Here is a 26160-nt window from a genome sequence, read left to right as displayed (position 1 = left end):
GGGCTGGGAGCCTGGGATGCGGCGGCGCTGTCTGACCTGATTGGCGCGCTGTGTCATTGTGTGCCGACGGCCATGTCGTGCGGGCTCGATCGTTCGTTGCTGCAGCTGGCGTTGTGGGATAAAAAAACAAGTCATAGTAGGCCTCAAATCGATCTCGCCCCCTTTGATCTTGATTGGAGAGTGGATGGTAGGGAGAAAGGCACGGCGTGACTTTGCCCAAAGAAAGTCACTGAATTCGCATCCCGCACGACCAGCACTACTGAGTGTCTGAGTCAGGGGTCACAAACAAAAAATGAACGGGCGGCGGCGTGAAGTGTCAGTGCACCTAATCCCGCGATCTTTGTCTGCATGCGCTCCTAATACTCTCTATATCTCCACTATAATTGAAAACTTGTCTCTATCAAAATCAAAGGGTTCATAATAGATCTACGTCAAATCCAAAGGCCCAGAAACGATGTTTGATAGAGGCTTCTCACACCCCCTCACCTCCGCACTCTCCCCGCCCGCATCCTCGTAGCTCTTGGCAATTAGGATCCAATCACCGATCATTCATCTCCACTATAATTGAAAACTTGTCTCTATCAAAATCAAAGGGTTCAAAATAGATCTACGTCAAATCCAAAGGCCCAGAAACGAAAGAAAGTCCGGGAAAAAAGGCATGACAACCTCCGCACCGCAGCATCCTCCTGTTGACGCTAGACTCCGGACGACTCTTGCCACCATCGCCGACCTGTTGATAGTCGCCGCCTCCTGCTGACTCACTTGGCCGCCGCCGCCGATGGACTGCACTGCGACTACTGCTTCGAGCCCTAGACGCCGTGCTAGGGCCGCGTACGCGCGTACGTGGCACCGGCATCCTGCAAACGGCGGCGACTGGACGGCACAGCTCCGTCAGACCCGCAAATGACGGCGGACGACGACGTCGTACGCGGCGACCAGGACACAGAACCAGTGCCGCGAACGCCGCGGCGAGACCTGCCGAGCCTGGCATTCAGATCAGGCGTCGGCAAGAGGCTGCAGTCCGTTCGCGAGGGCACTTCTCCAGTCGACAAGGTCACGGTGCCCACGACGAACGCCGCTCACAGCCCGGCGACCGTCGAAGACACCTACATACGGCGAGGACAGCAGCACCGAGGAGCAGCTCGTCACGCCGTGGACCGTCTTCGTCGCCAGGTGAGCGTGCGTGTGTGCATACTGATGCCAGCCAGGTGAACATGCGTGTGTGCGTGCATGGACCGGTGCATGGCACTGTGCTGCTAAAGTTTACCGGCTTCCTTGCGATACTATCAGAAATCTTGCTGTCGCCTATCACATTTGTTGATGGATTGGTCACTAATAATTTGAGAACAATTGATTTCTGGTTTTCTGAGATTTTGTGCTGACATTGACTATCCATTTGTAATAGGTACTATAAATAAAAATCAAAGATCCTGCGTCATCACCGACTGCTTGTGATACATTAACTAAATGTCTACGTCGAGAGATACACACGATCCACTAAGCGACATCACCAACATCACAGGTATGATTTTACATTGTATTAATTTGGTACCATAAATCTTAATGCTCTTTTCTAGACATTCGATCAGAGTTTAAAAAGTTTGACTTACAATAACTCTACAAATTGATTTTTACAGAGACCGATGGAGTAATATATAACTTTGGGTTGGCTAATTGATTTCCTGTGCTGTGACCATATAGATGAGGCTCGGCGGACTAGGGAACAAAGGAACTTGCAGCAACGAATTCGACGAGCTGAAATGACCGACGAACAAAGGGAGGAGATAAGGAGGAAACAACGTGAGTACCAACGTCACTACCGAGAACGGAAGAAGGCCGAGTCCCAAAACAATAGCGCTTCTTGTGTTTTGACTGCACCCGGTATAATTTTTCTTTGCTTAGTTTATTATTACTCGGGCTCTTAATATACTCAAACCAACGTTATGAGATGGACCAAAAAAATGCAGGTACTAATCGTTCTCAGATAGACCAAAACTCGCCAATTATACTAGACAAGGAAAATATCAAACCAACCGCACATGGGAATCATAGCCATGGTGGCATTGACACCTCAACGGCAATAGGCACTGCTCTATCAGTGGCTAGCAGTAAAGATTGGATACGTGTTTATTATGTGAAAGAGTCTCATTATTTAATTTTTGTAATCTCACAAACGTGACCCTGCAGATATTAGTAACCATACGATGGGCGAAAGGAACGCGCAACAACAAAAGAGAAGAGCAGAGATGACCGATGAGCAGAGAGAAGAGAATAAAAGGAGACAACGTGAGTACCAACGTCAATATCGAGCACGGCAGAAGGCTCAATTGCAAAATAACAGCACACCAGCTGCTATCAACCAAATAGTGCCATCGTCCTCGCTGGCAGGTTAGTAATATCCGAGACCATAAGGATTTCATCCACCACTTGATATATCATGAACCTTTGTTTATATTCATATCTCAAGGTGCGAATTTGAGCGCTGGATTAGCGACAATAATGGAAACCAGCGAGTTAGCAGAGCCTATGGATTGGTTACACAGAAATGATAATTATGTTCCAACGCATAGAGCCCCACCTACTTCCAACGAGGCAGGTCTGGACATCAGCCACAACATTTTTTGCTATTATATATTTTATTTCCTACTTTGCTTATATTACTTAATATTAAAATAAAAATATTAAATATCTACTATGCAGAAAGACAAATACCTGAGCTACGCAACAACCATGTACATGTCCAATCCAATGAAGAAGAATTCGGCCGTGAACTATTTGAACCAGCGCATGATGGTTGGGACAGTGATGAAGATGCCATGGACGGTGGCCATGGATTGCACAATGAAAACTTATACGATGATGATGGGGTCATTCACCGACATGCGCAAGGTACCACGACAACATCTATCCCTACTGGTTATAAATGCAGCTTCATTTTACCAAATATCTATATATTAAGTGAAAGTAATTACTACAATGTCCACATAGGTCATGATTATGAGTCATATCGTGTGCCTCCAGAGGGTCCAGTTGCAAACAGTGTGACACATGACGATCCATATGACTACATCTACCAGAACCTGCCAGAACGACATAAATTGAGAAAGGTCCTGACTGTAGTACTGTGGTGCGATGAGGTTTTAGGGTGAGACACCCGGATTTTGTTGTAGAAAAGGAAAAGTACAGATACATATACCAGATGTTCCTGCATAGCTCAAAAGGTTGTTCACAAGTCAAGTGCACGATGATGCAAAATATTTCAGGAAACATATACGTTATATCAACTCACATTTCGCCTTTGCAGAGGTCAGATTCACTGAGGATGGAATTTTTAGTTGACATTTTGCAGAGCAGCGCAAATGAATGTACATATGACATCCCTGGGGAACTACAAGATCTACTTAAACTCATAAATTAGTAGGATAGATATATCAGACATGACTTTATTATGCCTTGTTATGCATGCGTGTTTTCCAGATAAATACATCATTATGTACCATTGCGTGTGACTTAAACTATCAAAAAATTTCGTTGTTGGGTTATTTTCATGTGATTCCCAGAATAAAGCCGTAGCGTTAGCACAGGCACTATATTAGTTATAACAAGTGAAGGACACTGTAAAATGAGAAAATACTACAAGCAATCTAAGTGGTATGTTGGATTATTAGAGATATATATGTGTTGTACATGACTTAACTTGTAACATAAGCCGTTCCAGTTATATATATGAAAGGTCACCCAACCCCAAAGGTGTGCGTGTATTCCCATTCCCATATGCTATCACACTACACGGATATCTTTTCCTTCTTTCTTCCTGAAAATGTCTGCAAGTTGAACTTACTCTCAGGGGGAAAAAACAAGCCATTTATCTGAATTTCTTAGCAACAATATTGAGTTCAAATTTCAATACTCAAATCTACTCGATTGTTTGACCATGGTGGCAGCTACTGATTTACGAGAGGACAGTGACAATTACATAACTTATTCGACTGTTGTTTTTTGTCAAAACAAATTTTATTGCATGTTTCAATATTTGCAAGAATGGCCACAGATATACTCACCCAGCTTCTGGATGGATGCTTTTGCATTGATGCAGATGATATTCATCATATGTGTATCCAGTCAATTTCTGTTGAAGAATATTAGATGGTGCGGGCAGAGATTGAAAACTTCAATTCCTGAGAGCAATAAGCATTCATATCAGGGCCAAGAGAATAGAGACATAAAGCTGACTGTATCATACCAAGCAACCAAAGCTTGCTGCCTGCTTATGTTAACAACTCATGTCTTGCGGTTATTACTTTTGCGGTTACACAAAAAATCAAGTAATTGCAAGTATCTGCATTGCATGCTAAGTGAAGGTTTGCAGGTGTTATCCTGGATAATATTGTCACTAGCAGCATTCAGTTTCCAGGAAACAAAATCTACTAAACTACCATTGATAATTCGAACATGGTGGATATTCAACTTTCTGCAATCAACTGCCAGGGTGGGGTTTGATCTCAAGTCAGCTTTATCGGAACATGAACACATAGGGTACGAAGAATGGATCAATCTGTTCAGTTTTGTCCTTCGCGCTTATCTGTTTGCAATTTCAGCCAGAGGAAAAACAGGGATCAGGATCACCTGCAGAGATAGCAGCATAACAGAGCCACTTTGGATCCCATCTGTAGCACAGGAGATGCAAGCTGACAGGCTATGTCAATACGGAAGGGCAGGTATTCTACAACTTATCACATTCTCCTGGATGAACCCTATCATAGCTACTGGATACAGGAAACCTCTAGACAAGAACGATGTCCCAGATCTTGATGGGAAAGACTCTGCTAAGTTCCTCTCTGTTTCGTTTACAAAGATCATAGATGATGTTGAACTCAGGCATGGTTTAAGTACATCATCAATATATAAAGCAATGTTCCTATTTGTTCGTTGGAAAGCAATGGTCAATGCAGGACTTGCTGTGTTAAGTGCCAGCGCTTCCTATGTTGGACCATCACGGATTAACGACTCCGTAAAGTTCCTTGCAGGAGACAGGCGATATGGACATGTAAGAGGTTACCTTATAGCTTTAGCTATTCTAAGTGCCAAAGTAGTGGAAGCAATAGTCAGTGGTGGTTTGGAGCTCAACAGCTCGGGATGCGGCTGCGAGCTGCTTTGGTATCCCATGTCTATCAAAAGGGACTTCAGTTATCTTTCAGTTCAAGGCAGAAACACACCAGTGGAGAGATCATAAACTATATGGATGTAGATATACAACGGATTTCTGATTTCTTATGGTACACAAACTACATATGGATGGTACCCATTCAACTCTTTCTAGCTGTCTATGTTCTCTATCGAAATCTAGGGGCTGGGGCCTGGGCTGGTTTAGCAGCAACAATGGCAGTAATGGCTTGCAATATTCCACTAACCAGAATGCAAAAAAGGTTGCAAGCCAAGATCATGGCTGCTAAAGATGACAGAATGAAGGCGACAGCAGAAATTCTTAAGAGCATGAAAATACTGAAACTTCAAGCATGGGATATGCAGTACCTTCAAAAGATAGAGGCTTTAAGAAACGACGAGTACAGGTGGCTATGGAGATCTGCGAGGTTGTCAGCTCTGACATCACTAGTATTTTGGGGGGGCACCTGCATTCATATCCGGTGTAACTTTTGGTTCATGCATATTGATGGAGATTCCTCTTACTACTGGTAGTGTTTTGTCTGCGCTTGCAACATTCCGGATGCTACAAGATCCAATCTTCACACTTCCTGACTTGCTTTCAGTGTTTGCTCAGGGGAAAGTATCAGCTGATAGAGTGGCAAAGTACCTACAGGAAGAACTGAAATGTGATGCAGTTACACAAGTGCCAAGAAGCGATACATGCTATGACGTGGAGATTGATCAGGGAACATTCAGCTGGGAGCTTGGGACCACTTGTCCAACTCTCACAGATGTACAGTTAAGTGTAAAGAGAGGGATGAAAGTAGCTATCTGTGGGATGGTCGGCTCTGGAAAATCCAGTCTATTATCATGCATACTTGGGGAAATGCCAAAGCGGGATGGGTCTGTCAGGGTCAGTGGGAGCAAAGCATATGTTCCTCAAACTGCCTGGATCCTGTCTGGTAACATCAGGGACAACATTCTCTTTGGAAACCCATATGATGATGAAAAGTATGAAAGGGTAATAAATGCTTGTGCACTGACTAAAGATTTTGACTTGCTTCCAAATGGAGATTTGACTGATATTGGTGAAAGAGGAATTAATATGAGTGGTGGGCAGAAGAAGCGAATTCAAATTGCAAGGTCGATGTACCGGGATGCAGATATTTACCTGTTTGATGATCCTTTTAGTGCAGTAGATGCTCATACTGGAAGCAAGATTTTCAAGGTTTGTTTTGTAGTCCCAAAATCTGCATAAATATACTTAAAACTATGTACTGTGAATTTGATAAGTTAATCATTTAGGACTTTATGACAGCAACCAGTACATATTCTAAGCAAATAAATAATTGGATTGCAGGACTGTGTCATGGGAATCCTTAAAGACAAAACAGTCCTGTATGTGACCCACCAAGTCGAATTTCTTCCAGCTGCAGATCTTATATTGGTAGGTGGTGCCTAAAACTCATTTTTGTTTGTCTACTCATGTCCAAAGGTTGAAGTTGCCAAGTAACTAACCATGTGGATACAAGTTTACAGGTGATGCAGTGCGGAAAGATTGTGCAGAGAGGGAAATTTGATGAGCTCCTTCAAAGGAAAAAAGGGAAGGGCGGGCCTGGTGCAAGCGGTAGAGTCTTACCGCCTGTGACCGGAAGGTCTCGGGTTCGAGTCACGGTCTTCTCGCATTGCACAGGCGAGGGTAAGGCTTACCACTGACACCCTTCCCCAGACCTCGCACAGAGCGGGAGCTCTCTGCACTGGGTACGCCCTTCAAAGGAAAAAAGGATTCAAATCAATGGTAGGAGCCCATAGCCAGGCTCTTGAATCTGTCATGAATGCCGATAACTCCAGCGGAACATCATCAGATAACCAGAAATTAGCAGATATTGAGGATGAATTCAACATAGAAAAGGAAACTGATGATCAGCTACAGGGCAAAACAAAGCAAGGGTTACTACAAAATGTTTCACAAGATATCAGTGACAAGAGGAGGTTAACACAAGATGAGGAGAGAGAAAAGGGAAGCATTGGCACAAAAGTTTACTGGACGTACCTAAGGGCAGTTTATGGTGGTGCCTTAGTTCCAGTAATAATTGCAGCACAGTTATTGTTCCAAATATTTCAGATAGCAAGTAACTATTGGATAGCATGGGCATCCCCTCCATCATCTGAAACCACCCCAACCGTTGGATTAGACCTCCTCTTCTCTGTGTATATAGCACTATCTATGGGACGTGCACTATGTATCTTCGCCCGCACCATGGTCACGTCACTTATTGGTTTACTAACATCAGAAAAGTTCTTCAAAAACATGATCTGATGCATCCTGCGTGCCCCAATGTCCTTCTTTGAGTCGACACCTACTGGCAGAATTTTAAACAGGGTCAGTTTATATGAAAATTTCATAGCACATCACATGCCCACACACTACTAAAGTACTAACTAATCAATGTCTGTTTTTTGTGTAACAGGCCTCCAGTGACCAAAGTGTTCTAGATCTAGACATAGCAAACAAGCTTAGTTGGTCCTTGCTTTCAGTCATACAAATCCTGGGTACCATTGGTGTTATGTCACAGGTTGCATGGCCAGTTTTTGCCATCTTGGTTCCAGTGACAGTACTCTGCTTCCTGTATCAAGTATGATTTTTTAAGAAAACTTTAGGTCTTACTTATAATTTTGGATTCTCTTTACCATTATGCAATTGGTTAATACTGAGAACTATGCATTTGAGGAAGCTTTAATAGCAGTATTCTGAATCCATATACTTTGTGTACAATGTGCAGCACTACCAAATCCCAGCAGCAAGAGAAGAGAGCTGGCTCGTTTGTATAAAATTCAAAGGGCGCCAATACTACACCATTTTGCAGAGTCACTTTCAGGAGCATCGAGCATTAGGGCATATGGACAGAAAGATCGTTTCAGAAAAGAAAACCTTGGTCTTTTAGACAAACATTCCAGACCATGGTTCCATAACTTGGCTTCCATGCAGTGGCTTTCTCTCAGGCTAGCCATGCTGTCCAACCTTGTCTTCGCAGTTTGTTTGACTCTACTAGTCAGCCTTCCTGAAGGTTTATTGAACCCAAGTAAGATGTCTATGCAAAACTCTTGGTGACTAAAGAAGCCTTAATCTGTCCTAAGTTTAGAAATTTGTCAAACTAATATAATTGCACATGCAGGCATTGCTGGACTTGCAGTGACTTATGCATGGAACCTCAACTATCAGTCGATGTCTATGATTTGGAACATTAGCAGAATAGAGAACAAAATGATATCAGTAGAAAGAATATTGCAGTACTCAAGGATACCTAGTGAGGCTCCTCTAATAGTAGACTACTATCGCCCACCAAATAGCTGGTCACAAGATGGAACTATCAATATAAGATGCTTGGAGCTATGTGACAAAGAATCATGAATGATGAACTAATATGAGTGCAAGTAATCAAGAATATGCATGCAAACCTGCAAACATAATGCTATTAACTGACAAATATTAAAAATGTATCACTGAGTTGACCAAAAAAGTTAACTTTTGCATTAAATTTAAAGCTGAATAGTGACATGCTCAAACTAAGGTTAACTAGATTGCAGATGTTGCCAGCAGCATTCATCTCATATTATACTTTATCAGAGAAGAATTAGAACATCCCAAAAAACAATAAGAGCAAAATAAACAGCAGATTTGTGATTGTTTCTGTTGCACAACAAATGATATATCTTTATATAATTTATATATAAGACAAAAAAATACTGAATAGTCAAGAAGGAAAAAACATTAAATTTAAGAGACAGATATAGAAGCCATATACAAATAAATGTGGCTCTTACCTTTTATTTTCTATATAATTAAGGGAACATTTATTCTGTATTTTGTCCGCATCTGCTCAAATGGAGACATCTAATGTGAGCTATGCTTTTACAGGTGCGATATGCAGAGCATCTCCCATCTATTTTAAGGAACATATCATGTATAATTCCAGGAAGGAAGAAGGTGGGGATTGTAGGACGTACTGGTAGTGGAAAGCCAACTTTTATCCAAGCACTTTTCCGGATTGTTGAACCACGGGAAGGGATAATCAAAATCGACGATATTGACATTTGCAAAATTGGGCTGCATGATTTACGTGGCAGACTTAGCATCATTCCACAGGATCCAACTATGTTTGAGGGAACAGTGAGAGGGAACCTTGATCCACTAAACGAGTACTCTGATCAACGTGTGTGGGAGGTAACTAAATTAACTACAAATCCATCATGATAAAGAAAACCTTACTTACCATATGAAATAGAGGAGCTTAGTCTTTTATGTTACCAAATAACTACACAAAAATTAAGGTGTCTTCTCTGAACGAATAAGGATAATGATGTAGTAATGAATGTGATTCCCAGTGATTGTGCTTATCTATCAAGGAACATGCAGTAAATAGCAAAGATTGAAGCTGGAATGGGGAAAACATATAAGTGTTGTATAGTACAAGACTGCACACATAGTAACCAAAGCAATGCCTAAGATTTTTCTTGTAACTTATATCCAACTTGATAGCAAAAGGGTTCAGCCTAGTGGTTGTTGTTAGAATGTAATTATAACAGCCCATATTGGGCGTATGGCCCATTGGCCTGTGTACATTGTAACCCTAGCCTATTAGGCTATATAATGAAGGCCACCCCCCTGATTAGGGTGTGCGGTGTTATTCTACATGGTATCACGAGTTCTGGGGGCCTGATCCCGGGCTTTCTCCTTTCCTTTTCCGCTGCCCGTGTGCCCTTCCTCGAGGGCACGCGCCACCGCACCACAGGGCTGCCGCCGCCTCTGCCCCGCGCGCCCCTCCAGCCGCTGTCGCGCTAGCCCGCTCCAGCCGCTGCCACCTCCGCGCGCGATTCATCGCGTCGCTCAGGCCGCGCCGCTCGCTGCTGCCTTCAGCCGCGCGACGCACCTGCAGGCCGCCACCTCAGCCGCCCGACGCGAGTCGCGCCACACAGGCTGCTGCCCACCCGCGCCCCTGCTTCTAGCGAACAGGACGCGCGCGTCGACTTCGTCATGACGTCCTCGACGACTTCCTCTGCTACCTCCGGTGTTCTCGGCTCCAGAACCTCCGGCGCCATGGGGGGCGGCATCACCCCTGCCTTCTACGCCGCCTATGCCGCCGTCAACGTCAAGCAGCACGTCCCGATCGCCCTCAGCCTCGAGCGCCCCAATTACTCCAAGTGGAAGGCGTTCTTCACCGCCCTCTGCGCCAAGTACGGGCTGCTCGGCCACATCGATGGCACGGAGGCTGCGCGCCCGGCTAACCCCACGTGGTCTCAGCCCGACGCTTGCATCCGTGGCTAGATGTACGGCTCCTGCGACGACACCGTCCTCGACCTCGCCATGGAGCCTGATCAAGACGCGCGTGCCCTGTACGTCTCCATCGAGACCCTGTTCCAGGCGAACAAGGAGCCTCGCGCTGTCGTCCTCGGGCAGGAGTTCCACAGAATGCTACAGGGTGATCTCTCGGTCGATGCCTACGCCCAGCAGATGAAGCATACTGCTGACGCCCTGCGGGAGGTTGGTCACACCATCTCTCCCGCGCAGCTTGTGCTCAACCTCCTGCGCGGCATCAATCCTCGCTTCGCCACCACCGCCGACATCATCGCCAACACGTCGCCGCTCCCGGACTTCAAGGCTGCCACCAACATGCTCCGTGTCAAGGAGCTTCGCCTCGGCTCCGAGGGCAAGGAGGCTTCGGCATCAGCACTCGTCGCCTCCTCCACCTCCTCTTGCACTTCGCCATCCTGCCGGCCCACTCCCGCGCCATCCAACCGTGGGGGTGGTGGCAAGGGAAAGGGGGGCAAGGGCAAAGGAGGGCGTGGCGGCAACAGCAACAACGGAGGCGGCGGGCGCAATCAGCAGCATGGCGCCCACCAGGGCGCTCCAGGCGGACGTCAGGCTCCTCAGCCGGCCGGTCCTTGGGTCTGCTATAACCCTTGGGCCGTCCAGCAGTGGCCTCCTCAGCAGCAGCAGTGGGGCGCGCCATCCGCGCCTCCTCCACCGCCGCCGCCCCCTCCGCAGGCGCACACTGCCTTCGCGCCGGCCCAGTACTCCACCGCGTCGCCAGGGTACGGGTACGGCTCCTGGGACGCGACCAGCCTGATTGCCGCCCTCAATCAGATGGCGGTTCAGGGGTCTTCCCCCTGGGTCATGGACAGCGGAGCGACATCCCACATGTCCTCCAACGACGGTATACTTCTTTCCCGTCTCCCGTCACTACCGTCCTCCATTACGGTTGGTAACGGGCAATCTATTACTGTCTTTAGTCGTGGCACATCTTCCTTACAAATAGCTGATCGTTCCTTTCATCTTGATAATGTTCTTGTCGCTCCGCAACTCACCCGTAACCTGTTATCTGTTCGACAGCTTACTCGCGACAATAATTGTTCAATTGAGTTTGACGCCTCTGGTTTTTCTGTTAAGGACCTCAAGACCAAGACAGTCCTCCTTCGGTGCAATAGCCATGGGGACCTCTACACCATTCCACATCGCATGCCACCTCGCTGTCACGTCGCTGTCGTCTCCCCAGAGCTGTGGCACTCCCGCCTTGGTCATCCTGCCCCTGCTGTCGTCGCTACTCTAAATAAGCTATCAGGTATCCAGTGTAATAAAGCAGCTCGCCGCATTTGTCATGCTTGCCAGCTCGGTAAACATGCTAGGCTGCCTTTTGCTAGTTCGGTCTCTAGTACATCAGCACCTTTTGAACTTGTTCATTGTGATGTTTGGACCTCTCTAGTTGCGAGTATTTCTGGTTATAAATTTTATCTTGTGTTAGTTGATGCTTATACACATTATTGCTGGGCGTTCCCTCTTCGTCATAAATCTGAAGTTCATGAACACATTGTTCAATTTGTTGCTTACGCTCACACACAGTTCAGTTTTGTTGTCCGCTGTTTTCAGGCAGATAATGGCACCGAGTTCCTCAACAATGCCACCGCCACCTTCTTGGCTGGCCGCGGCATTCTCCTTCGCACCTCGTGCCCCTACACATCCGCTCAGAATGGCAAGGCTGAGCGCATGCTCCGGACTCTGAACAATGGTGTTCGCACGCTTCTGATTCATGCCTCCATCCTATTGGATCGAAGCTCTCTCCACCGCTGTGTTCCTCACGAACCGGCGGCCATCCTCATCCAAAAATAACGGTATACCATATCATCTCCACCACCACAAGATGCCAGACTACTCCATCCTCAGGGTTTTTGGCTGCCTATGCTACCCCAACCTTAGTGCCACGACTCGCCACAAATTGTCTCCTCGCTCCACAGCATGTGTCTTCCTCGGTTACCCTCCATCACAGAAGGGTTACCGGTGTCTTGACCTCTCCACTCGCAAGATCATCATCTCGCGACACGTCGTTTTTGATGAGACTCACTTTCCGTTTGCGGCCTCCAAGCTTCGACCGGATTCTCTTGATTTTTTGTTACAGGACTTACTTCCCGCGCCTGCCCCGTCTATCTCAGACGTTCGGCACTCGCGGACCTCGGTGGCGCCTGCCTCGTCTAGCTCAGACGACGCTGGCGGTGCCGGCGATCCCGTCGGACTCGACCCTGCCATCCTGTGGCATGGCGCTGCTCACCGGCTGCCCTCGGCTCCTCGGCAGGCCGCGGCTCCAGCACCTCCTCCGCCAGCAGGTGTTGTCGCCCCTGCCCCTGCCCGGCAGCGGTTCGACATCCACTACAGTCGTCGTTCAGCTCCGCCGCCGGCTCCACATCCGCCGCCGGCGGCACCTTTGGCCCCACTGCAGCAGGCAGTGCTGCCCCAGGCTCCAGCACCGCAGGAGCCTCCTGCGCGGGCGACTTGTTCCCAGACGGGTTCCCTGCCGCCGCCCATGCAGCGGTACGGCTTCACCGCAGCGGCCTCCAGTCTGGCTTCTCCGTTGCCAGGCAACTCTCGCGCTGCGCTCGCCGATGCGAATTGGCGTGCGGCGATGGCTGAAGAATACAAGGCGCTCATGGACAATGGCACCTGGCGTCTCGTTCCTCGACCGCCTCGAGCCAACGTCATCACTGGCAAGTGGGTCTTCAAGCACAAGTATCATGCTGATGGCTCTCTGGCTCGTCATAAAGCCAGATGGGTCGTTCGTGTGTTCTCGCAGCAGTACGGCATCGACTACGACGAGACGTTCAGTCCGGTTGTCAAACTGGCCACCATCCGGGTCGTCCTCAGCATCGCCGCCTCTCGTTCCTGGCCGATCCATCAGCTGGACATGAAGAACGCCTTCCTCCACGGCCATTTGAACGAGACGGTCTACTGTCAGCAGCCGCCCAGCTTCGTTGACCCGGCAGCTCCCGACCATGTTTGCCTCCTACAAAAGTCCTTGTACGGACTCAAGCAGGCGCCCAGGGCGTGGCACCAGCGGTTCTCCGGCTTCATCCAGCGGTCCGGCTTCACAGCTTTGGCCTCCGATACGTCCCTCTTTGTTTACACAGTGGGATCTGACATCGCCTGCTTGCTACTTTACGTCGACGACATCGTCCTGACAGCCTCGTCGACCTCGCTTCTTCAACGCCTCACCCAGCTTCTTCACTCCGAGTTCGCCATGACAGATCTCGGGGATCTTCATCACTTCCTCGGGATCTCTGTCACGCGTTCTGCTGATGGCCTCTTCCTGTCTCAGCGCCAGTACGCTGTGGACCTGCTCCAGCGCGCCGGCATGGCTGAGTGTCACTCTACGGCGACTCCTGTTGACACTCAGGCCAAGCTCTCAGCTATGGACGGCGCTCCGGTGGCGGATGTCACTCAGTACCGCAGCCTCGCCGGTGCTCTACAGTACCTCACGCTGACTCGTCCGGACCTTGCCTATGCAGTTCAGCAGGTTTGCCTCTTCATGCACGACCCGCGAGAGCCTCATCTTGCGATGCTCAAGCGTGTCCTGCGGTATGTCAAAGGCACCCTGTCCACCGGGCTTCACATCGGCACAGGCAGCATCACAAGCTTGACTGCCTACTCCGATGCTGATTGGGCTGGCTGTCCCGACTCTCGGCGCTCCACTTCAGGGTACTGTGTCTTCCTCGGCGACAATTTAGTCTCTTGGTCCACTAAACGACAGACTACGGTCTCTCGTTCGAGTGCGGAGGCTAACTATCGTGCTGTTGCACACGCTGTGGCTGAGACTTGTTGGCTTCGTCAGTTACTTCAGGAGCTCCACGCACCCATCTCTTCGGCGACGATCGTCTACTGCGACAATGTTAGTGCTGTCTACATGACCGCCAATCCAGTTCATCATCGTCGCACAAAGCATATTGAGATAGATATTCACTTCGTCCGTGAGAAGGTTGCTTTGGGATAGGTTCGGGTGCTCCATGTTCCATCATCTCATCAGTTCGCGGACATTATGACCAAAGGGTTACCTGTACAGTTGTACACTGACTTTAGGTCCAGTCTTTGTGTTCGTGACACTCCCGCTTAGACTGAGGGAGGGTGTTAGAATGTAATTATAACAGCCCATATTGGGCGTATGGCCCATTGGCCTGTGTACATTGTAACCCTAGCCTATTAGGCTATATAATGAAGGCCACCCCCCTGATTAGGGTGTGCGGTGTTATTCTACAATTGTGACTCGTGAGTAGCACGTCTAGTTTTTGGGTTTGACTCCCGTCGGAACGAATGTCAAGGCTGGTTAAAAAACTTCCTCACTGGCAACACATGAAATATGGTAGGGAACTGGCCTATGGTAATGGTGGCAGTCAGCCAATGTGAGGACTGCGGACCCTCAAAAAAATGTGAGGACTGCGACCCTACCCGGGGTAGTGACAAGGCACCAAACCAGGTAGTTGGTTACGGTGTGGCGCTATAGGGTCTGCACTATCAGGATTTGAGTGGTTTCTTGATCAGTTGAAGGCTGAGATGTTTTTTTTTTCGTGACACGAAAGTGGAATATCAATATATTAAGAAGAAAAAAAGGGACAAGAACCCTTACAACACACACCCACACAACCCAGCAGAAAATTAAAAGTACATTTGTGTCTTATGAAAAAAAAACAAGAAACAACCTCAACCTAAGCCATCATGAACACCTGTGGGGGCGGCACCAGCCTAGTTTTTTTAACCAACTTGATCAAAATTCATAATCTAAATTGATATACAATTGAACAGAAAGGGTTTCCCTCCAAAAGAAAAGTGATGACTAGAGGGAGAAGGTACCTGATCAGAAAATTGGTTTTCTTAATTTGCTCAGGTATTGGACCAATGCCAGCTTGGTGATATAGTTCGGCAAAGCCCAAAGAAGCTGTATTCAACAGGCAATTTACCCTTTCTGGTGCAGTGGCTAAATGTGAAGTAGTAACTATAGCATGTAGATTAGGATTCTTTTATGACTATGATCAAATGGGGTACCCCCTGTAGTTGTCGAGAATGGGGAGAACTGGAGTGTGGGCCAGAGGCAGCTGTTCTGCCTTGGAAGGGTTCTGCTAAAGAGAAGCAATGTCCTCGTACTCGATGAGGCAACTGCTTCAGTTGACTCCTCCACTGATGCAATTATCCAAGAAACCATTCGTCGAGAGTTTGGGAATTGCACGGTGTTGACGGTAGCGCACAGAATTCACACAGTTGTTGACAGCGATCTCATTCTTGTCTTCAGTGAAGGTAAGCCCAACACATCCTCTGCACGTTATTGGACACACCTAGCTGCACTGATACTAAAACCCATACTGTTCATGATGGGCAAGAAGGATTGTAGAATACGACACACCATCAAAACTACTGAATAACAAGAAGTCTGAGTTCTCCAGGCTTGTCAAGGAGTACTCAAGGCGGTCCCACCGCTTCAGTGGTAGAGCAAACAACTGAATGCCGATGAGCTCAGTATGAAGCCAAGAATTGAAATTGAGGCCAATCACAGTGGGTGGCATGGCACTAGCTCCTATATCCAGACTGATTATGTTGCTGATGTGAGGAGACATTCTGAATAAGAAAAAAACTGCATCTACTCCATGATCCACGTACACATGTGAACGTGGATGATGGGTGTGGATATTTGTAAGTTCACTAGTTAAATGCCTGTTCGTTGCAACCAGCCAAACCAAGTTTACGAGATAACATAGTTGGTTGGATGAAGCTATTGCAAAATAACATAGCACATCTATAACTTGTATATACCTCATAATTTGCCCTGCATACCTATAATACACAGCGAAACTTGTAGCAACATCATTGACAAATCAAGTTCACAGGCGCATGCTAAATAACACCTTGAACCAAACCAATCATCCACCCAGAAGAAATCTAGATGCAGGCCTTCTGAAAACAATTAGTTCACAATAATCCAAAACTTCACAAATAGATTACCATTATAATCAGTGTACAACATGATCTAAAAATGATTGGAAGAACAAAATATATTCATGAAAAAGTTGGAATTATTTTTTCAACTGACCTCTCTAGTTGGATACTTTTTTTTGAAGTACTTATGTACGACTGATAAGTGAAACAATCAAGTTGTGGCCTTTGTTCAGTTTCCTTCAACCAAACCAACTAGGGATATCAATGGTTGCAGATCACCAAGTAGCCCTGTTAATAAAAAGTTTGATATAAGAACATCCGAAAAGCTGGGTACATCAGAACAGGATGTTTCTTATGATAGAAATATCATCTAATGAAAATCTGTCAACAACAAGATATTTAATATGAAGAAGGTCATGAGAGCAACAGGGTGGCCCAAGTCAGTGAAGACTCAAGAGGAGCATGAAGTTGTGCATTTCAATTGCATGAACTGTCAATTTTCCTTTTTATGCCAGAAACTATGGTAAAAGCTACTAATGTTGCAATTGCGATTCAATCTTATATTAAGCCAGTCTGACAATGAAATACTATGTCTTTTGTTCAGTAGACAATGCCAAATGCATTGATTCTCTTGACGATGTTTGGTGGTCCGAGGCATGTGCGATGGACACACAATATTTGCAAGATGAGATTACACTAATAGCCTTGAGTATTATACCTTAACAATAACCATTCTACCAAACAAATATTATGTAAAACCAAGATTGACGGTACATATATCTAAATGCGAAAGCATGATTGGAGCAAACAACAGCTGCCAGCATGCCTCCAATTAATCTGTTGTTTGCATACCATCAGGAACCAGGTAAAGCCTTATTGTGATGTGACTTAAATCAGAATTAAGCAGTTAACATACTCCAACTCCATTCACTAAAGTTCTATTACATATAATATATATAGAAGAAATTCACCATGTACAGTGCAAACTCAAGGCTTGTCTCTGTTTTTCCCTTCCCCAGACCCCACTCATGTGGGAGCCTTCGGCACTGGGTCTGCCCTTTTATAGTGCAAAAAAAATTCCTAAACCCAAATACAAAACTAACTTTTATCCATAAAGGAAAAGGTCATCTCATTAGAGAACGGAATTTGAAAGCTTATGGTGTTATGTTGAGCATTATTGGCAAGCAGTCAGAAATAAGAGTAAAGGATCTGGATACTAAGTTTTATACAAAGAGATGTTACCATCTAAAATGTAGCTGCAAGAACTGAGGCTAACAATAAAACAATAATATATAGAATTTTAACACTTCAATATAGATATTTTTATCGTATCTCTTCTCATGATCAGCAAACAACATAAGAAATTGATTTCTACAGTACATTTATGCAAAACCTCTCCAGAGGTGCCAGGACTTTTGACCATGTAAGAATAATAAACTTTGCCATTGCATATATGTGACAAGAACCATATGCTAGTGGAATTGGTCAGCCCCCAGTTAGTTCTGAAGATAACGTATGTGAGGGAATCCAATCCGCTCGTGATAAGTCTCCATGGAAGAGAGAGTAGTATGCTAGATAACTAATATTGTATATGAAATCTTCCACACCAGCATACAATCGAAAAGAACATGTATACAAAATGAAAGATGCCCAGGGCTGCTTGAATTACCTTGATGGGCTGAATTTTGGATCAAGTCAAACTCCCAGGGATGCTTTACTGGATTGTGTTTTGAGCTCAGACATCTACAGATTATGTTAGGTGGTCGATTTAGTATTGCTTTTTTAAGAATACCAGGGCTGAGCCCTTGTTTATTGCATTGTGACATGACAAAAGTTAATCAACTTAAAACACTGAATAAGTTCAGTCAGCGACTGAGCTGAGCAGTGGAGCATTTTAGCCACCAGCCATGACAGGTCTGGACCTCATGTTTCTCCACCTGGAGTTGAGGTAGCAACAAGGACTTCCACGTGCAGACATAGATATGAAACGCATAAAAATCAGCAAATGATCAGGCACGGAGTGCCCTTAGAGCGCTACTCAGTACCCACAGGATTAGTACTCCTCCTTCCTTGCCAGTCAGGAACCACCAATCTTCATCCGCAGTAGATCTGGCCTGGATGCCATTGCCTCCATATCTGCCATCCAACTCTTGTATTGCTCCAGTTTTTTTTACAGGCATTTGATTTATTAGAACTGAAAACTGTGTTAAAATAAAATCGGTTACACAAAAGACTAATTTAGGGGGGATCGATGAATCCACTCTATTGATACTGCAACCTAAACTCAAGGCGATCAGGTCTAGTCCTCGAGATCGAGATAACATTTCATTGATTTCTGAAAATCATGAACAGTTCATCTCAAAATGAAAACTCTTGTCTCAATTTATACATGCGTTGAGAAAGGTTACTTGCTAGCATCCCATACACGGACAAGCATCAGGGATATTATTTTTTTAAAAAAAAAACTGCGTCCTCACGGTTCAACCATTTTATCGAACAGGTAGAATGCAACGGAGAGCAAAAACAGAAGAGAACGAAACAATCGCAACTTGCCCTGCACTACTGGTAGTCGAGATGTTAGCACCGCCAGGTGCGTCTCATCTATCAGCTTCCTGATAAGCAGAGAAAGAGGAGGAGACGCCTGCGGAGTGCGGACCACGCCCACACGTACGACGAGCGCGGTTCTCCATGATCTCACTCGCCGCCTTGGAGTGGGAGCCGAAGGAGCCAAATATTCGGTTTCGATCTCGATCAGCGGTTTCTCGATTTTGGGTTACCCAGAGACCACTGATCCACTATTTCATTACCGGCCCACGATTTCCATTACCGGGCCGATTCCTTGACAGGACAGCGAGCTGGGCCTGCAACTTGTCGGCCCGTGAATTCGTCTGCGGTTGTTCTTCAGACTGCAGTGTTCTGTTGGTGAAAGACGTGCAGCGCAGCACTCTTGGCGGGGAAAAAATTTGGCGTGGCCCGGATGCCGCACGGAAAAACTCCCCTCCTATTTCCGTAAATCCACAGATACGGAAACGGGAGAACAAGGTAAAAAATAGAACGGGTACGAAGAGATTTTTCGGTCCGTTTTCAACCTTAAGCGCTGGCAGGTGGCACGGGTGGGGCGAGCCGTCTGAACAGACTGTAGCGAGGCGAGCCGAGCAGTTTCACACTTTCACGTGACTAGGCCCATCTGTAGCGAGGCGAGCCGAGCAGTTTCACAATTCCACGTGACTAGGCGGCGAATGCGTCGCATACAATTTCCTCGTACTCCCAGGCACTCTATGGCTTTATCGTCATCATCACCAGTGGTTGTGGTTGCCCCGTGCAAGTTCCTGTTCCCCATCGCCACCATCGCCTCCCGCGACCTCCTCTCCTTCGCGACCACAGCAACAAGGAGGCGGCTGCTCCTCTCAACCGCCACCACCATTGCCGCCGCCATGGCCTCTTCTTCTTCCTCCTGCAAGGTCATCGACTCCCACCTCCACGTCTGGGCCACGCCACAGCAGGTGCTTAAGCAGGCAACGAGCGCGAGGCGCGAGCCCAGTTTCCGCGTCCTGGCGGGGGAGTTGGGTCATCCTTCTGCGGTGGTTTTTGACCTGTGGCTCTCAACTCTATGCGTGCAGGCCAAGGAGGAGTACCCGTACTTCCCAGGCCAGGAGCCCACGCTCCGTGGCGACGACGACTTCTTGCTCAAGGTCAGTCAGAGAACTTCAGACAAAATGCCGCATCTCATCTGACCATCGGCGGCCGGATGAGTTGTTCCTGCACTGTTGATAGATAGATTGGGAGGCGCATTTTCATCCGTGTGATGTGAAATCGTACACAATGCAGCGCTCAACCTCCTCTACCCCAAACCTGAAATCCTTCCTATCCACCGATGTTTCCACTAACTAAAATCACACCAAATTCCCACCAGATCAGGTGCGGATCTGCCGTTTCATGGTCTTTTCATGGTGCAATTGCCGCCAGGGCCCAGGGCGCTGGCTCATACCGCCACCGCCGGATTCGTGGATGGGGAATGGCCGCCGCTGCGCTTTGCGTGGTGGCCGAATACATGCTGTTGCTGTCACGCTCATGCCTCAAGTTGGGCTGGAGATGGCTAAACCGCTAGAGAGCTGATTCGTTGCTTTGGCACCTCAATCGAGGTGAGCCGTGAGGGTTTGTAATAATTTATTGTTGATGCTGCCTCACTAGAGGGCCACTGTCCGGGCTCTTGTAGTTGCTTTGCCATGCTCTGGCGCGGAGGCTTCCTCTGCTTCCATGCTTCACAAACCACAACCCGCTCATGGTGGTGCGGTGATGTCTACTCCACATTTGGGCGTCACCACAGACGAAACTCTGCCATTGTCGTTCTCTCCATTCAACGCAGGCGCTCCAATTGTGGCCAATGCTTCTCTAGTGGACTTGTTCGTTTATGATGTGCCATCCTTTGATGTTGTCATCTCTTCTGCAAGTTTTGCCTTTTCAATTCTTGGTATTGTCGCTAACCTTCTTGAAAAAATGTGCTCAGACACGATCTTGAAAAAGAAATCATACAAAATTGGCACCATGGCAGAATGAAGGAAACAGCATAGGGCATTCTGTAGCATACATTAAAAAAAAACCTCAGCTGGTGGATTATTCGTTTCTCAACACACGTAGACCTACCCAACCTAATTGCCATCTGAGCGGCGTTTCCTCCTCTATCCCATTGTTACCGGACCTCCACGGCGTCCAGCGGCCGCAGCCGGAGCTCCGTCGGGCGCCGCGGCCATGGCCAGGCAGCTGATGGTCCCATACGTGCTATGGATAACCACGTTCTCCTCCGGCAGCGTCACCTGCATGCCGTCGAACAGCAGCGTCACGGGCGGCCACGCCACGGCGGTGGTGTTGAAGCACGTGTCGAACCCTCCCAGCGAGGACACGGGCGCGCCGACGCGGCGACGGACCCTGCTGAGGCTGGGCGCAATGCGCTCGCTGGCCGGGAAGCTGGACCTCAACCTCAGGGACTGCTCTCTGGCGGCCCCGGCTGAGATAGCGTCGGCTGCGGGCGCACAGACGGACGTGCGGGAGCTGCATGCCAGGCTGCAGATTGGGCACGCAGAGGCGAAGCACCGGGCCGTGGATGGCCTGCTCGATGCTCTGCGCGAGGACGAGAAGAGTGTGCTGTCGGCGCTCGGCCGTGGCAACGTGGCCGCGCTGGTGCAGCTGCTCACGGCGACGGCACCCAAGGTTAGGGAGAAGGCGGCCACTGTTTTGTGCCTCCTCGCCGAGTCTGGCAGCTGCGAGGGGTTACTCATGTCAGAAGGCGCTCTGCCGCCGTTCATCCGGCTGGCTGAGTCCGGCAGCCTTGTTGGGCGGGAGAAGGCTGTCATCACGCTCCAGCGGCTCTCCACCCGTGCAATCGTCGGCCACAGCGGCGTCAGCGCTGGCCAAGGAAGGCGTCGTGCGAGTCATGATCAACCTGCTCGACTCCTGCGTCGTTCTCGGCTCCAAGGAGTACGCCGCGGAGTGCCTGCAGAACCTTACGTCAAGCAACGACAGCCTACGGCGTGCCGTCGTGTCCGAGGGCAGCCTCCGGAGCCTGCTCGCCTACCTCGACGGTCCACTTCCTCAGGAGTCACCCGTGGCCGCGCTCCGGAACCTGGTCACCGCTGTCTCACCAGACAGCCTGGTGTCGCTTTTCGTGCTCCCGCGCCTCGTCCACGTGCTCCGTGACGGTTCCGTGGGTGCTCAGCAGGCTGCCGCGGCGACCATCTGCAAGATCTGCAGCAGCATGGACATGAAGCGGCTGGTGGGCGAGCACGGGTGCAGCCCGCTCCTGGTGCGCCTGCTGGAGGCCAAGTCGAACGGCGCGCGCGAGGCGTGCCGGGGACGCTGTTGCCGTCGCCCACAAGCTGTTTGACAAAATGCATTGCCAAGAGCTGCTTTAGAAGGACGTGTCAGCAGATCACGCCAGCATGAGAAGCCCGCGTGGCGGGATATGGACCCAAGTGATACGGCATACAAAGTTTATGGACCTAAAAAACCACTTTGATGAACCTAACCGAAACCTCCTCACAAGTTAATGGACCTCTAGTGCATTTAACTCTTAATATTATTTGGTCTCACTAAACCACTATTATCAGTCCTTTATGTTAGCTTGTTGTTGAAACTCAGAAGACTTGATGCATGGGGAGCTGCTGATTGATGAACTGTTTTGAGAATTTCCTCTTTTCTTTAGTGTATGAGTGAAGCTGGAGTGGACGGGGCTCTCCTTGTTCAACCTATTAATCATATGTTTGATCATTCTTTGGTAACTAGGTAAGATTTTTTTTCTTGCATTGATCCTTTCTAATCCGAGACCACCTGAATTAGTCATATGACTATATCAGTAATTTATTTCATTTTCGTTTTTTTTTCCTGTAGTACGTTGAAGAAATACCCATCCAAGTTCATTGGTTGCTGTCTTGCGAATCCTGCAGACGATGGGAGTGGGATTAAACAGCTTGAACACCTGATTGTACAAGTAACCTCTTGGAATTTTCTTCTAACACGACAGGAATGATCCATTCTGCTATTTTCTAATATGCAATTCCTTCACTTATCACCAGGAAAAATACCGTGCTGTGAGGTTCAACCCAAACTTATGGCCAGCTGGTCAAAAGGTTTGCAAATAGGAAAATGAGCAACATTGTTCCTCTACTTATTAATTGGGATTGATGATCAATGTGGCCTGAAGGAAAAAAATGTTTCAAATAAACAGATGACCAATGAGGTCGGAAGGTCATTATTTTCGAAGGCAGGAGAACTTGGAGCACCAGTTGCAATACTGACAATGAAGGTAAAAGATGCATTCCTCTCCAAGATGTATCCGCAGTTACTATAGGAGTTTGAGATTCTGACAAAAAAATAATTGAGCAATATGTTCACATCCTTAAGAGAAGAAGGGTTCACATTTGGACAAAGAGTTATTATATATTGTCAGGTTGTGCCACTAGAGCTAAAAGAAATGAGCAAATTCTTAGCCCTGTTAATTATACAAGTTACTGGTTAGATGAGTTTATGAGAACCCCATCTTTTTTTTTTTTTTTGCAAAATAAATTTGCATGAATGGACTCCTTTAATGTAAAGTAACAGGGATTTAACTATGCTCTTTGTTACTGAGTTTAAGTTATATTACTATTCTTTGTTCTTGTGTATGCAGGGAATTGCTCCATATATTCAAGAAATAGAGGAGCTCTGTAGGGATTATCCTGCAACTACTGTTATTCTTGATCATATGTCTTTCTGCAAGCCACCAATGTAAGCTTTTGTTTTTGCATGTTCATAGTTTGCAGGAATGTATTCATATGAAGCTATGGCCTAGTATAGCTTATGTGTTGCATTGACATACAGGAACGATGAAGAAGAGAAGGCACTCTCTGCATTTCTAAACTTATCCAGATTTCCACAGGTAATGTATGACATTTTCTTATTTTGTTAGCAGATGAATATGATCATGAAAAATATTATTCCTTGTTCAAGCAAGCCATTTTCAGTATCAGCTGACATAGCACCCTCAGGTTTTGCTTTCAGAGATCATGGGACAGTAACATTATTTTCTGAGAGCAGTACCTGACCTGATTTTTTTGTCAAGTACTTGCATCAAGAATAAAGCTGACCCCTAGTGCCAGATTGTAGCAGAAGTTGCCTGCTAGTACTCTCTCCATCACAATATTTGTCATTCTTGCCAATCTCACACAAACTAAGGAGCATTGAAGAGGGAAAACTATTCCCTCACTAAATACATCAGTCCTCAATGGCTTCCATACCATTGGCTGGTGAATTTGGCTAGGAGGATGTGATTAGGTGTTGTGGCTACCAGGGACGAAGCTAGGAAAAATTTTAGGAGGGGCTAAACAACGGCAATTAGCAAGAAAAGAGGTTCAGCAAATCTCAGACCCTCATACCTGTACATCTACAGCTGAAATTTCAGACGGCGACTCTACGGGGCTTCGCTTGCTCGCGAGCGGTAGGGGGGACTAGAGCCCCCCTAGCCCCACCGCTGGCTCCGTGCCTGGTGGCTACATTCATTAAGGGTGGGGAGTTAATGAAACTCAACCTGCGGGGGAGGGTCGGGAGTTAATGATGCTTTGGAATGTGAGGATGATAAGTAATTTGAGAAAAAAAATCCTAGAATGACAAATATTGTGAAACGGAGGGGTGCACTTCTACTTTGTGCTTTGGTATCACTATACTTGCTCTAAAGCCATAATGCATTACTTCAACAGGTTTATGTCAAATACAGTGCTCTTTTCCGCATCACAAGAGAGGCATATCCATATGAAGACACTGCTCAGCTTCTTTCCCGTGCAATATCTCACTATGGAGCCAGTCGAATAATGTGGGGAAGGTGAATTCACAGACCCACTGATAGTTTAAATTGATCATACACTTTAACAATACCTGTTTGTGGAAAACAAGTGTTGAATCACCACAGAAACCCCAGCAACAGTCATACTCGATGCTCCTCACTGAAAGTAAAAGAGATCTAATATTGAATATAGAAATAATATAATCCCTTCATCCTCTGGTACGAACACTATTGCTATGGATTAATTATGCTCTGAACATGTCTGCAGTGACTTTCCCTATGTTGTTCCTGAATGTGGCTACAAAGGAGGAAAGGAGGCGATTTCTCTTGTCGCAGGCAAGATACCTGTTTCCCCGTCAGATTTGGAATGGATCTTGGGGAAAACAGTGAGCCAACTATTCCAAGGTGCATGGGTTACTCCGTGATCACTGTAGCTGGTAGGACATTGTATACCAGAGCAACTAGATCAAGGGGAATATTTGTCCTATTTTCCAGTGTTTACATGTACACCAATAAACCTGGTATCTACACCAGGCTGCTTGAATGTTGGCATGAATACTCTCTAAGCCATTATGGGTGTGTTTGTTTCCTGGCAAGCTTGGCTAAGCCTGGACAGGACAACCTTAGCCTATTCCCACTAAGTCAATCCCTTATTGTTTGGTTGTCTGGATTGTCTAAGCCTAGCTAGCAAATGATGGGTTTGGTTGTCTGGTTTGTCGTGTATAGAATCACCCTTTCTTCAAACTAGTAACACACAACTACACAGGGATTAATAGAGGCGGGTCAAATTGATTAACGGAGGCGGGCATTGTAACCGCATCCAATCAAAGGTCACGGTTAATGTGGATTAACGGAGGCGGTTGCTTTGTCCGCCTCTGAAAATAAAAAAAAAACAAGAAAAGGAAAAAACCCACAGCCAACCGGGCCTAGGCCTAGATCTGGGCTGCGTGCCGCCGCCACCGTAGGGAAGCTTGATCTGCGATGGGGGAGCTCAATCCACCGCCGCATCTGGCCACCATGGTGGAGCCTGCCATCGTGGTGGAGCCTGTCGTCGCTGGAGGAGATCCGCGCCGCACACCTGGCCAAGATCCATATGCGCCAGATCCGCACACGCAGAGGGAGGGAGGGAGCCCGTTGGATCCGCCCGAGGTCGGCCGCCGCCGGGGTGGCCAGCTTTGCCAGGTCCGCCACCGCTGTCGAATCCGCCCGCCCTGGGCCGGATGCGGCCTTCCCGTGCGCCAACGTCACTGGATCCGCTTGCGCCGGGGCCAAATCTGGCCTCCCCATGTGCCGGCCGAGCTTGAGGGAGAGGGATGCGCCGCCGGCCTAGCCGGATCCGGCCTCCCCATGCTCTACCGTCATCGGATCCACCCACGCTGGGGCCAGATCTGGCCTCCCCACGTGTTGGCCGAGCTCGAGTGAGAGGGATGCATCGTCGGAGAGGGAGAGGGATGTGCCG

The 26160-nt window shown here is 47.5% G+C and overlaps 2 protein-coding genes, 1 long non-coding RNA gene and 2 pseudogenes across 4 annotated transcripts; 4 read left to right on the top strand and 1 right to left on the bottom strand.

Annotated features, from left to right (window-relative positions):
- Positions 1-3089: 3089 nt before the first annotated feature.
- Positions 3090-6447, bottom strand: LOC136494798 (uncharacterized). Of its 2 annotated transcripts, none has more exons than XR_010768700.1 (5): positions 6317-6447; positions 5533-5812; positions 4062-4178; positions 3290-3397; positions 3090-3205 (listed from the first exon to the last, which is right to left on the bottom strand). It is a non-coding gene; the product is annotated as an uncharacterized lncRNA (long non-coding RNA). The 2 variants fall into 2 exon arrangements; XR_010768699.1 differs by having other exon boundaries at positions 3290-3380.
- On the top strand, positions 3199-16550 carry LOC136494796 (putative ABC transporter C family member 15; annotated as a pseudogene).
- LOC136494797 (uncharacterized) lies at positions 10316-11712 on the top strand. The gene is made up of 2 exons (XM_066490980.1): positions 10316-11360; positions 11603-11712. Exons 1-2 carry the CDS (start codon positions 10472-10474, stop codon positions 11629-11631), a joined length of 918 nt encoding a protein of 305 aa, XP_066347077.1. The 5' UTR covers positions 10316-10471; the 3' UTR covers positions 11632-11712.
- A 3088-nt stretch (positions 16551-19638) lies between the features above and the next one.
- Positions 19639-25369, top strand: LOC136494795 (uncharacterized). Its single transcript, XM_066490979.1, has 10 exons — positions 19639-19893; positions 20011-20082; positions 22590-22669; positions 22775-22874; positions 22960-23013; positions 23112-23189; positions 23553-23650; positions 23744-23801; positions 24619-24740; positions 24970-25369. The coding sequence occupies exons 1-10, from the start codon at positions 19669-19671 to the stop codon at positions 25124-25126; spliced, it is 1044 nt and encodes a 347-aa protein (XP_066347076.1). The 5' UTR covers positions 19639-19668; the 3' UTR covers positions 25127-25369.
- Positions 20089-22578, top strand: LOC136494794 (U-box domain-containing protein 4-like; annotated as a pseudogene).
- Positions 25370-26160: the final 791 nt, after the last annotated feature.

The sequence above is a fragment of the Miscanthus floridulus genome, chromosome 11 (assembly GCF_019320115.1).
Source record: "Miscanthus floridulus cultivar M001 chromosome 11, ASM1932011v1, whole genome shotgun sequence".
Lineage (NCBI taxonomy): Eukaryota > Viridiplantae > Streptophyta > Magnoliopsida > Poales > Poaceae > Miscanthus > Miscanthus floridulus.
Note: the sequence above shows the minus strand (reverse complement) of the source record. Positions and strands in the feature narration are given on the sequence as shown.

What these genes read in the sequence shown, in the direction of transcription:
- LOC136494795 (XM_066490979.1), top strand. Translation starts at nt 19,669, where the DNA reads ATGGCTTTATCGTCATCATCACCAGTGGTTGTGGTTGCCCCGTGCAAG. An exon ending in TCTGGGCCACGCCACAGCAG is followed by an intron (nt 19,894 to 20,010) that starts GTGCTTAAGCAG and finishes CTATGCGTGCAG; the next exon opens with GCCAAGGAGGAGTACCCGTA. An exon ending in TTGCAATACTGACAATGAAG is followed by an intron (nt 23,190 to 23,552) that starts GTAAAAGATGCA and finishes TTGTGTATGCAG; the next exon opens with GGAATTGCTCCATATATTCA.
- LOC136494797 (XM_066490980.1), top strand. Translation starts at nt 10,472, where the DNA reads ATGTACGGCTCCTGCGACGACACCGTCCTCGACCTCGCCATGGAGCCT. An exon ending in CCACATGTCCTCCAACGACG is followed by an intron (nt 11,361 to 11,602) that starts GTATACTTCTTT and finishes AAGGACCTCAAG; the next exon opens with ACCAAGACAGTCCTCCTTCG.